The sequence below is a fragment of the Etheostoma cragini genome, chromosome 2 (genome assembly GCF_013103735.1).
Source record: "Etheostoma cragini isolate CJK2018 chromosome 2, CSU_Ecrag_1.0, whole genome shotgun sequence".
NCBI lineage: Eukaryota > Metazoa > Chordata > Actinopteri > Perciformes > Percidae > Etheostoma > Etheostoma cragini.
Window position 1 is genome coordinate 8,672,666 of NC_048408.1, and position 12,067 is coordinate 8,684,732.

The 12,067-nt window shown below is 39.7% G+C and overlaps 1 protein-coding gene across 3 annotated transcripts; it reads left to right on the forward strand.

Moving 5' to 3' along the window:
- The first annotated feature begins 21 nt into the window (after nt 1–21).
- Nucleotides 22–12,006, forward strand: LOC117956871 (ADP-ribosylation factor-binding protein GGA1-like). Of its 3 annotated transcripts, XM_034892189.1 has the most exons (18): nt 22–128; nt 879–963; nt 1,296–1,371; nt 1,508–1,606; nt 1,843–1,966; nt 2,553–2,653; nt 2,814–2,894; nt 3,662–3,799; nt 3,911–3,992; nt 4,142–4,252; nt 4,454–4,597; nt 5,924–5,973; nt 6,143–6,333; nt 6,500–6,759; nt 6,879–7,048; nt 7,196–7,306; nt 8,918–9,046; nt 9,134–12,006. In XM_034892189.1, exons 1-17 carry the CDS (start codon nt 83–85, stop codon nt 9,026–9,028), a joined length of 1,980 nt encoding a protein of 659 aa, XP_034748080.1. In that variant the 5' UTR covers nt 22–82; the 3' UTR covers nt 9,029–9,046; nt 9,134–12,006. The 3 variants fall into 3 exon arrangements, with proteins under 3 accessions (XP_034748080.1, XP_034748073.1, XP_034748089.1); XM_034892182.1 differs by having other exon boundaries at nt 23–128; nt 8,918–12,006; XM_034892198.1 differs by having other exon boundaries at nt 23–128; nt 5,924–5,964; nt 8,918–12,006.
- The last annotated feature ends 61 nt before the right edge of the window (nt 12,007–12,067 follow it).

Below are 12,067 nucleotides of genomic sequence, written 5' to 3' on the forward strand. Positions count from 1 at the left end.
TGAGCTGTGACTACAATGGCTATCCACGCGATATGTTACAAAGATCCCGCGATAGTGGCCACTTGTTTAGAATTCCAGAAAGATGGCGGCGGCGCCTCCGGATGAGGTTACCCTGCAGTCTCGCATCAGTAAGTCATTATACTGTACAATATCAGATTGACTTTTGAACGGACAGCGAGAGCCGATACGCTGCTAATGGATACGCATATCAGTTTAAACTAGGCGCGGTCGGTCATACTACTCTCCAAAGGGAAGAGATTTATTGAGAGTCAAGAGAGAGAATGTCATCAAATCATAAAGTGCAGTTATCGATTGGCAACAAACTCAGTCAGATAGTGTATCACCTTTGCTGTGATACGCTCGTATTCTGAGCTCACATTATGTTGACTGTTGACAGTTTGAGGTTGGTAATGCTACACAAACATGACATTTAAATTTTAAAAAATCCCAACGTCCAGCTGCATGCTAACAAAATAAACTAGCTTGTTAGCTGAGGACTAATGAGCAAACACTAAACCAGGAACCAAAACTATACAGTGCTTCTGCTATTACCGTAGAGATTCACCCATTATGTGCAAATAGGAGCACATTTTTTCACCTGCTACAAACCAGAGAACTGACAGCTAGCTTGCAAACAACCAGAGCTGCTCACGGGCGTTTTATTAAGGTTGAACTTTGCTGCTGAAAAATCACATTGTGTGAAATGTGAGTCACTACATGTAAAGGGTTGGTGTCACTCAGACAGGTTTGACAGACTTGACACATCCACACAAGCAATGGCAGGAGACTTATATTTTTTTTTGTGCTAAATGTAATGTAGAATAAAATACACTCAAATACAGCTTACTAAAAGCCTGATATGTTTTCCTTTTACACAGACAAGGCCACCAACCCTTTGAATAAGGAGACTGACTGGGACAATATCAAGGGCTTTTTTGATCAGCTCAACAATGAACCAGACGGGTGAGATGATGATGAAGATATCACACCATCTCAGAGTAGTTGTTGTGTCAGTGACCATATACAAAATGCAGAATCAAATCAATGCTCTAAACAAATAATTAACTTGGTTTCATTAAGTTTAAATAAGTTTAAAACCTCATATAAGCTACATACTGTTTCTTTACAACATGTCTGACCATTCTCATGTTTTCCATTTCAATGTCAAGGGTGTTTTGCTTCACATTTTAGATGTTTAAATATGTTTGGGTGTTTCAAAGGTTTTTTTGTGACAAATTTTAAATTCATCTCTTGCTTTTTTCAGTGAAGGTTACATTACGTTTCTAATCTTTCAGTCCCCAGCTTGCAACCAGACTTCTGGCCCACAAGATCCAGTCTCCTCAAGAGTGGGAGGCTATGCAAGCGCTTATGGTAAGCCAAAGAGTGTAAAGGTCTGTGGAGTGCCACATTAGAAGCCAATTGTCCTTTTTTTTTATTAACCGTGAATACATTTTTTGTGAAGGCTTGTCTGTACAAAGATAAAACAAACAAACTGAACTATTCCCAGGTTCTTGAGACGTGCATGAAGAACTGTGGAAAACGATTTCACAGTGAGGTGGGAAAGTTTCGCTTTCTCAACGAGCTCATCAAAGTGGTGTCACCCAAGGTAATAATCCTTGTCTTTTATGCACTTTAACAAGTGTGGCTGCAATTGTACATCTGTGGGAATTATTTTGTGTAACCAGTGAAAAGCAGCTTTTATGTGCCTGTAGAAAACATTATGGGAATAGGTAAAGAAAACAGAACAGTAGGCCGGCTGTCAGTGTATTTATTTAGTTATAATTGTTAAAAGATAACTATATTTTTCTTCCAACAATTGCATGAATCCCCTCTACTCTGCAGTATCTTGGTACCCGGGCTCCAGAGCCAGTGAAGAAGAAAGTGATAGAAATAATGTACAGCTGGACAGTGAGGCTGCCCGATGAGACCAAGATAGCGGACGCCTATCAGATGCTGAAAAAACAGGGTGAGCTCTCCAGAACAAAAAGAGAACATGACAATCCATCAAGATAAAGGACACGTTTCATTAGATTGACGTTTCTCATTTTTTTCTTTCGGATACATGCATGGATTATTTTACCATACATTTTCCTTACAGTACAATGGTTTATGAATGGGCTTATTAGTTTCCATATTTCACAGATAATGTGCTTTTTGGTTCCTGATATTTTCCTTACAAATATTGTGTTGTACAAGGCAGTGTCAGTTCTCCTTATTATGGTGATGAGTCACAAGCATGAGACTAATGTCTTTAGTCATGCTTAGTTGAATCTATTGTGAACGTAAAAATGCTGTTTCCACCAAGGTTTCCCTAAGCTACTGGAGTATAATAAATACCTATGTAGGGTTGTGTATGAACCATATCTATAGCCAGTTTCTATTGCATTTTGACCCAATACATCTGGCTCTCTTCTCATAATGTGCTGCTTAGATTGATCTAAAAAAAAAGTGTCATGAACAATGTTATAGCACCAGTAGGACATGCGTCATGGACAGTACTCTGAGTCAGAGGGGACCTAGTGAGGCTGATGGGTGTTATTGTTCTCTTCCAGGCATTGTCAAACTGGACCCTGTGCTTCCTGATGACAAGCCCCTCCCACCCCCTCCACCTAGAGCCAAAAATCTCATCTTTGAGGATGAGGAGAAATCCAAGGTATCAGAGATGATTAGGAATCCCCAATCGCGTTGATTGGGGTTTCAAAGAGAAAGAACTACATTTTATAAAAAGTTGTTTTGTACCCATCAAATAATTCTTTTAAGTGTCTCTTCCTCTTTTCTTTCCTCTTCCTCTTCTAACTTCCATGTTTTTGTAGATGCTGTCTCGCTTATTGAACAGTACTCAGCCAGAAGATCTAAGAGCAGCAAACAAGCTCATTAAGGAAATGGTCCAGGAGGTGAGTCATTGGTTTTATTTACCAAATGTGCTGCACACAATGTGGTCACACTTCCATGTGCGTCTGTGTTTTTTTCCACCATCAGACACAACCGAATATGTTGCATGGTAACATTAATGCAACTCAGGAGTAGTCGTAAGGCCTTGTTTTATTGTGATAGTGTTGATATTGGGAGTTATGCACTTGATGTCCTCCAACATTGACAAAAGATGTGGAAATCCAATTAATAAGATGTAGGTATAATCAAACATCAGCGTTTTGTTTCAACAATAGATTATTAAAGGTAATAATCTTGAAAGTACTTCATTCTATGATGTTCAACATGTTTAGTTTAATATGATCAACATTTAAAAAAATTAAAAGTAAATCCTGATTATTCCTGAAGTCATCGAGATTATTAATCATGATTTGAAATTATGATCATATGTAGTAAACTAGATGAACTGTAGTCCTAATTAATTTAAAAAAACTCATTTAATAAGTTTAAACTTTACATATTCAAGCACTTTACATTCAGTCTACCCTCTGCTCATTGTCTGTTGTTTGCCTATTTGTTTTGCTTTTATTGTAGAAAATGCTGCTGTGACAAGGGAATTTCCCCTCTATGGGATGAATAAAGTATTATCTCATCTTAATAATTGTAATAAAGAATATTCCTAAACTGTGATGTAGCATTTGTTACCATTATATTGTCTTGTGTCTTAATGAACAAATTCGGTCATAAAATGAAGATCTGTAAAAAGGCTGCTTTCATAATGATTCTCCAGGACCAAAAGCGTGTGGAGAAGGTATCAAAGCGATTGAACGCCATCCAGGAGGTGAAAGAGAGTGTCAGCCTGCTGAGCCAGCTGCTGGAGGGCTACAGCAAGCAGAGCTGCTCCCAGAGCAACCAGGAGCTCATTAAGGTAAGCGCAGCTCAGCACATTAAAGCCAGCCGCAGCCACAGTCTCGTAAATCTGCTCCTACCACCCACTACAGGTGTGCTTTTAGTGTTTTTAACATGTGTCTGTTTGCAGGATCTTTACCAGCGCTGTGAAAAGATGAGGCCTACACTATTCCGATTAGCAAGCGATACAGAGGACAGCGACGAAGCCTTAGGTAAGATTGCTGACCTCACACTATGTCATGTTATATAAGGTATTTATTAACTCAATTTTTTCAATACAAAGTTCATGGAATCAGGCTCCATTCAAAAGCGTAAATAAATACACAGTGGTGTTGCTAATAAGCCTTGTTTCTGCTTACAGCGGAAATCTTACAGGCCAATGACAGCCTGACACAGGTCATCAACCTGTACAGACAGCTGGTAAAGGGGGAGGATGTGTCCAAGGATGGCATAACCTCGCCCTCACAACCAGGTGGGTACCTTTTGTTTGTGTGTGTGCTATGGCATCCCTAACGCTATACGGGTGTAGTTTCTGTCGCCCCATGAGGAATTCTCAGTTAAAAAGTTACGCACTAAAGCTTTAAGTGTCTACTAAGCATGATAAGTTAAACACATTTTACAAACATTTCTGTAGACTATAAGATCACAGATGTGTTTCCTCTTTCCATATCAGGCAGCAGTAGCTCAGCACTCGTAGACCTGATGGGACTTAACTCATCCGTCAACACGGCACAATCCAGCCCTGAGCCCTCCAGCGTCCAGACCCTGACTCACAACATAGGCATCAGCCTCCTGGATGATGAGCTCATGTCACTGGGTAAGCACAGAAAAACTCATCTGGTTTTTAAACACAAAGGTAGATTAACTTGTTAAAAAGCCAGAAAGGACAATTCAGCAATAGGTAAACCTTATTTCCAATTGGCTAGTGTGTGGCCCTCCTGTTGGCTGTCTTGCTGACTAAAACAGCATCCTTAGAAGCAAGCCACATCTGGCTCAACCACAACAAAGCTACACATAGTTACAGTAGTGATGGCAAGATGAAGCCTGGTCACTACCCAATGTGAATCAAGTGCAGATGTGGGTTTCGCATGCTCAGATTTAAACAGTATACAGCATCACGTTTCATACTGAAATTTGTGAAATCCATAAAATAATGAACTTTTCTCATTACTAATTAACAGAGAACGTTTTAGCTATCTATGATTGTTTGATTGCTAAAGTTAGCTCAAAATGCCATTCAACTGACAGCCTTCGTTGGGTTTGGTTGCTAGCTTGTAGCCAGCAGTGAATTAACTTCGTTAATTAGGTCAATTTTTACTGTATTGACATTACAGAAGTCTCTTGTTAGCATCTTGTGGACTACTTGTCGCAAAGTGACTCAGGCATGTGCGACTCAAATTTGCACTCGACTCACATCAGGTAGTGACAGCCTCATAAAGCACAAAGCACTAACGGGTTCTTTTTTCTAGGCTTTAATAGCTCATAATAACACCTCTTGGTCAAAGAGTGTAAAACAGACGGATATATTACAGATAATCTATGTGATCTATCAGAGACATTTTTTGACTTTTGCACCAGTAAAAACTTAAGAAATAACGATGATTTAAAAATCTTTTTTAGATCATAATGGAATGGTATGTATTTTTCTGGTGGTATAATATAATGAACGGATTTCCTTGAGAGTGTGTAAATCAATCCTTTGGGTCATAATATAATAGCAGGAGGGGCAATTTTAGACGATTATATTAAAACTGGGACGTGGCAATGGTTAAATTGGGCTGAGGGCCGGGAATGTGCGCGTGTAGATCATAGATGTGTAATAAAAGCGTGTAGATTCAAACTACTTTAGAAACCAGTTACGTGTTATGGACGGACAGCGAGGCGTTCGGATGTCATCAATGATGTCATTTGTCTAAAACGATACAAGCCTCGATACGCTCTTCATGGAAAACGTCAGGGATTTCTCGACACAAGTTTAGAAAACCACAAATTCACAGCCTTTCACACAAGCTCTAGCATTAGCAGCCTATTGTCTTTGATATGTTTCTGTTTTTGAACATTATGACACTTACATTTTTTCTTTTAAAATTGCCACAAATTAGAATAAAATTGAATTAACTTATTGTTGTCTTTGATTTCTTAGGTCTGAATTCAACAGAAAACTTTTCTCAGAACACTTTTCAGGTGCAAGTTGTAAGATAATACTTTACTGCTCACAATAAAGCCATTTTATGTAGAATTTAAATGTCTGACTTTTAATAAAAAGACAAAAATGTATGCCATCCAAATCACTGAAACTATTTACATCATCTCCATCTTCTCATACACTTTGTCCACACACAAACTTGAACCGTCTGTTCAGCATTGTGATGGCTCAGAATCATCTGCAACATTGGCCCCTGCTGCTGTGTTGCAACCAGCTGTGGTCCAAACAGCACAGGCTCCGCCAGCAGGCGGCCCCGCTGCTTCTCCTAAACCCATGGAAGAGCTGGAAATGTTGGGGAAGACATTGTTACAGCAGTCTCTACCTCCAGAGAGCCAGCAGGTCAAATGGTAAGTCACGGGAGGATACACAGTTAATAACCTCAAAGTTGTTTATTGTTTGAATGAAAGAAGCATGTGTTGTTTGATGCACTAACTCTTCATAGCCCTAATGTGTAATGTAATACACAGCAGTGGTAAATCACTTGTGATGTTTTCTCTGTTCTTCTACATGCAGGGATAAGCTCCAACCTCACTCCAGAGTCAGCTTACGAGATATGCAGACCAAGTCCGCCGCCAACTGTAGAGCCGCTCCCAATGTAAGCCCCGCCTCCTCTGGTCCCGTCCCTGCTCCAGGGCCCACGTACAGCCTGAGCGTCCATTCAGAGCCGCCTGACACTCTCCTCCTCTCCAATCTGAGTTTCGCGGCTGTTACCGACCCCTACGACAACATTTCTCTAGCTGAAGTTACCGTGCCTCTGGAAGCAATCAAACCTAGTAAGCATGAGCAATAACACCAGACCCACCAGTAAGGCTGGGTCCAGTCATAGGGGCACTTTTCTCCATTTCTCTCTACATCACATTCTGTTTTGTATGTGTCTGTAAATTTGTTTCAGGCAGCTTATTACCAGTGACTGTATTCGACAAACACAGTCTCCGGGTTTTGTTCACCTTTGCCCGTGACTGTCCTCCATCACGGCCTGACGTGCTGGTGGTGATCATCTCCATGCTGTCCTCCGCCCCCATTCCTGTCACCAACATCCGCTTTCAGGCAGCTGTACCAAAGGTAGGTTGAGGATGTCCCTCTTCTCTTCAATCTGCATTAAAGCGCCATGTTAAAGTGTTAACATTCAGTCAAGTGGAAACCATATCTTTCAACTACAATATTACATTATATATTTGTGGATATTGATTGGTAATGTGTGTTTTTAAGGTGATGAAAGTGAAGCTGCAGCCTCCCTCTAGCACTGAGCTCCCAGCCTTCAATCCCATCCTGCCTCCCGCCGCCATCACACAGATCCTGCTGTTGGCCAACCCTCACAAGGTACTCTCCCCCTCCGTATATGCATGCTGTCTGTCAGCCTCAGTTCAGGACCATTGTTTAATATATGTGCTTCTACTGGTAGTTTTTCATCACATTTCCCTGAATGTCACTGACGCAAGTGTATAAAGTTTTTTGGGGAAAATTTAGAAATACCAAGATTTTATAATAATTACCAAATCTGAGGGTCAGCCTACATGTTTTCAAAAGATATTAGGCCTTACCTTGCACCCGGCAAGGTAGTGTATTTGCTAGTGTAAGACATATCTAGTTGTTAATTTCCCGTCCTGCACTCACGCTGTTTGAATAGCATTCTTGCCGTATTGCCATTCTTGCTGCAGTAGAAAGTGATCATTGACCAACAAAGACCTGGTCTGAAGTCAATAGCGCAGCATTTCATTATTTTAACATTATTTAGTAAAATGCACCAAGATTTATGCACAGCAGCATCCACACATGCCAAAGATTACAAATAAAAATGTGACTGTGCAAATCCGCCATCATAATAGCATTGCACCAAAGTACAAACGCGCCCGGGAATGGGAGATGACACTCTGATTGGTTTATTACATGTTACCCCCAAAACACACCTATGATTTAATGAAGACACTAAGTACAACCCTTTTGAACCATGCTCTCAGCGCACAGACCCTTTTTCCACCATCAAACTAGCAACTAGCGCCATGCGCTTCACGCCGTGCGCTTAGATCATTAAAATATGGCCTTGTGTTGGCTGTTTTTGGGGCTAATTAGAGCTGCACACATTGATCGATTCATTGTCAACTCTTAAACTAATCGCCAACTAGTTTGACAACCAATTAATCGGTTTGAGACCAGCTTCTCAAATGTCAATATTTTCTGGTTTCTTCTCTCCTCTGGGACAGTAAACCAAATAGCTTTGCTTTGTGGACAAAACAAAACATTTGAGTACTGCATCTTGGGCTCTGGAAAACACCGCTGGACATTTTTCCCCATTTTCTGACATTCAATAGACCTAATTGATTAATTGATAAAATGATGGACACGTTAATTGACTATAAAAATAAAGGTTAGTGGGAGCCCTAGTGATGATGCTGAATCCTAGGCTGCGATCTGTAAAAAATAGCAATTACATTACTATACTGTTACAGCATTAGAGACAATGAAACTGATCTAAATTAAATGAGCACAATGACATTTATAGACTTGTCCTTTTTGCATGTGTACGTCTTTGTAAATGCAACACATTTATAAACTTCTAAACATGTAGTGTATATGGGAAAAAGCCTAAAATTAATATCAGCCTAATATTAATATCAGCCATTATAAATGCAGATACCGACATATCAGGAAATGCCGGCCAGTCGATGTATTTGTCGAGCTCTATGACACACCAAATTAGACAATGCAGAGACAACTTAGTGAAATCCCTGAAGTTGTGATTTGGACCGGAGATTGAAATAAAATCCAGAGTTGTTTATATACCAAATTGAGACAAGGCACCGTCAAAATGCGGCAAATTCCGAGACGAGGTGGAGACCTTCAAAAAGTGGTCTTAAGAACTAGACCACTCTCGAGGACTACAACACTGTGGTGAGGTAACACTGAAATGACATTTCTTCTGGTGTGTTACAGGAAAAGGTACGTTTGAGGTACAAGCTGACCTTCAACCTGGGCGAGCAATCTCACGATGAGTCTGGTGATGTGGACCAGTTCCCGCCCCCAAACACTTGGGGGACCCTTTAGGAAGCAACCGACCCCCCCCCCCCCGTCATCTGATCTGCCGCTTCCTTTTTAGATCTAGGTTGAAGTTGTCCCTCATTGCTGGCTGGAGGCAAGACGGCCTCTTTAAACTTCAGTGGTTTCAAACTCTGGTCTGGTAAAACAAACTGACACGAGGCCAGTTGTGGGAACCAGCTTCTACCTTGTGCCTTCCTTCGCAGCCTACCTGTCCTTATTCCATCAGCTCCGCGTTCCTGTGTTCCATAGCTACTTTCTTCTTCTTTCCAACAATCATTCCAGCGCACACTATGAAGCAGAAACATTGATTCAATACACTGTCATTTGGGGGAGCCAAGTTGAACCATTTTTATTTTTTTATTTTAAACTTGAATGTGTGCATTTGTCTGGTTAACACACTGTTTAACTAGCAATCAGATGTGTCATGTTACGTGTATTTCATGTACCAGCTGGTGTCTCACATTATTTCAGTTTTTTTTACTCAACCCCAGTGCTCACACAGAGGATAGTGACAGTTTGTGTGTTCAGTGTGTATTCTGAGTGTTCAGAGTAGGTTCGCAAGAAATTATTTTTCTTTTAGTTCATCAAGAATCAGAATAGGAATTGGAATTAATGTAACACTGCCTTGGTGGTTGGTGCATTTAAAACATATTAAAATAATAAAGTAAAAGACATGTATGTACAAATATGTACAACATAACTGTTTAACAATAAGAAAGGCTGTATGATTAAGCGCAGGGTGTGCAAAAGTTCAGAATATATAATTATTATCACAAAGGTCCGGTATATAATCCAGGATGTTCATTAATGTAAGGTGTAGTGTCTGGGGGGGGGTTAAGAGTTGTGGGTATAGTTAAGGAGACCCACTGCAGTCGGGCTGATAGGGCTTTTCAGATACAAGATTCAAGTGATGTTTAAACTATGAACAATAGTATATAATATGGAATTGTTTTTTCCTGATAAGTAACTTAATTATTTGAATTTAAATTAATTTCCTATCAAATAATGGATTGATTCATTTGCTGTTTCAGAGCCACAGCAATGGTCTTAATAGTCCGATGGTATCATACTCAACCTACTAGCAAACCACTTGAGTTGCAGAGGGAAATGTGGAAACTCAATTTAATTATCACTTTGGACTCATTGCAGTGGTTGTTGTTGTTTATCCAATGGAGGGGGTTCAGAGCATGAGTTGAAATGGAGTAATAACTAGAAATGTATCAGGAGACGCCACATCAGTGTGTCATGGGAGCATGAGTTGGTACACCGTTTTTAAGTATTGCCTTTGTTTGTTTTTTGTGTGCGAATGCGAGCTGTGACAATAGGCCTTCACCACAGCAGACTTGTCATAGTAGAAAAAGTGAAGGTGTTCCTACTGGGTCAAAATGTCTTCTGTGAAAAAGGACTTTGTAGAAAGGGTCCTAAATCTCTGCCCCTGTTAAATTCTAAAATTTAGCTCTTAATTTCTGCACTTTATTTTCAAAAGATCAGGACACTTTTGTTTTTACATTTTTTTTTCTCTGAATTTGGATTTAGAGTTTTTACACGTGACCTTTCATGGACATTGTTTTTTCTTTTGCACATGGAACCATTCCACATTACAATACATTGTCTTTTCTCATTTGCTGCCTTTCTACCGTTGATCAACCCAAAGAGGGACATGTGAAGTCCTGAGATGACATTGCTGACATCCCGTTTGATTCTACCACATGTGCCTGAGATGCAACGTTTAATTTTTATTTGCTTTGTACATATATGTAAACAAATGACTAGTTTAATCTAGGTTTCTGTTTTCATACGTTCATGTCCATCTCAGAAAGAAGACTTTGTGAAACAATTGAATCATTCTAATAGCCACGGTCATTGATTTGATTGTAGCACTTAGGGTCATAAAGACTAAAATAAAATGAGATTGTGAGAAATAATATTCTGATATACATGTGAAACTCTAAATGTGTGTACCTACAATAGGGGTAGAGCTGGAGATTCAGTTTATAACGTGACCGATCAAGTACCCACTGAGTAATATTGATTCCATTATACACTTACATGTGTTACATTTGTGATGGTGGATCAACACACATCATCACACAGTGCCATTCATTACTCTAAGAGGCTGTATTGTAGTACTATAAATCAGCTATTTCATTTCCATAGAGCTTTTGATTTATTGCAAATATACAGCTACGCTACTAACTCACCCGGGACTGGAAGAAAGCAATAATGAAACATTACAGTAGCCTCAGTACCCACCTTTCACTCCTAAATGGCTCAAGCAGATTATATATAAAGAACATTTGCGCTCCCTGTAAGATTTGAAAACTATGCATTGAGGGGACTGTAACAGTTCGACTACATTGTCAGATTTATCTTGTCCACATAAATGCAAATTTGCCTATGGTCATTGCTACAAGAACAAGTTTATTGCAGCTTCCATCTTCTCCACCGTGCCAATGTACAGATTCTTTAACAAGACCATAGCCGATAGAGTGAGATGGCAGAGACTGTAGTTCTGCCATTTTGACAGAGGTCTTGGCCTTAAGGTATTAACTCAGTAAGTCTCTGCGCTGATGGAACCTGAACTACAGAAGCAGCCATTGCACATCATGAGACAGGCGACTTATGTCTTGTAGCTATGCTATTTCATGTTTGGGTCTAGTATTCATTAAGGTGTAAGACTTCCCTTGTCTCCCACATTAATTTGGATTGGCAAAAAGAAAAACATGGAACTTCTACTGAACTAGATCCAGATTTTTAAGACTGATACACCACAGAAAGTACAGCAAAACTAGATGTGACAAGGTCTGTTCTTGTGTACTTCTATCCATTTGTGTTTCTAATGTAAATAAAAGCTTAATGCCATGGTGTATATTTACCAGTGCACATGAAAAATATAAAAGCAACACTTGTACATACTGCTGGGTGCAAATGAAAATGTCCTACAAATGTGTATTTAAGGCAAATAAAGTCATTTGTATGGGGAATTTACCTGACGTATAAATAATTAGCAAAGTAGAAAATACTGCTTTCTTTTATTTAAGAAAA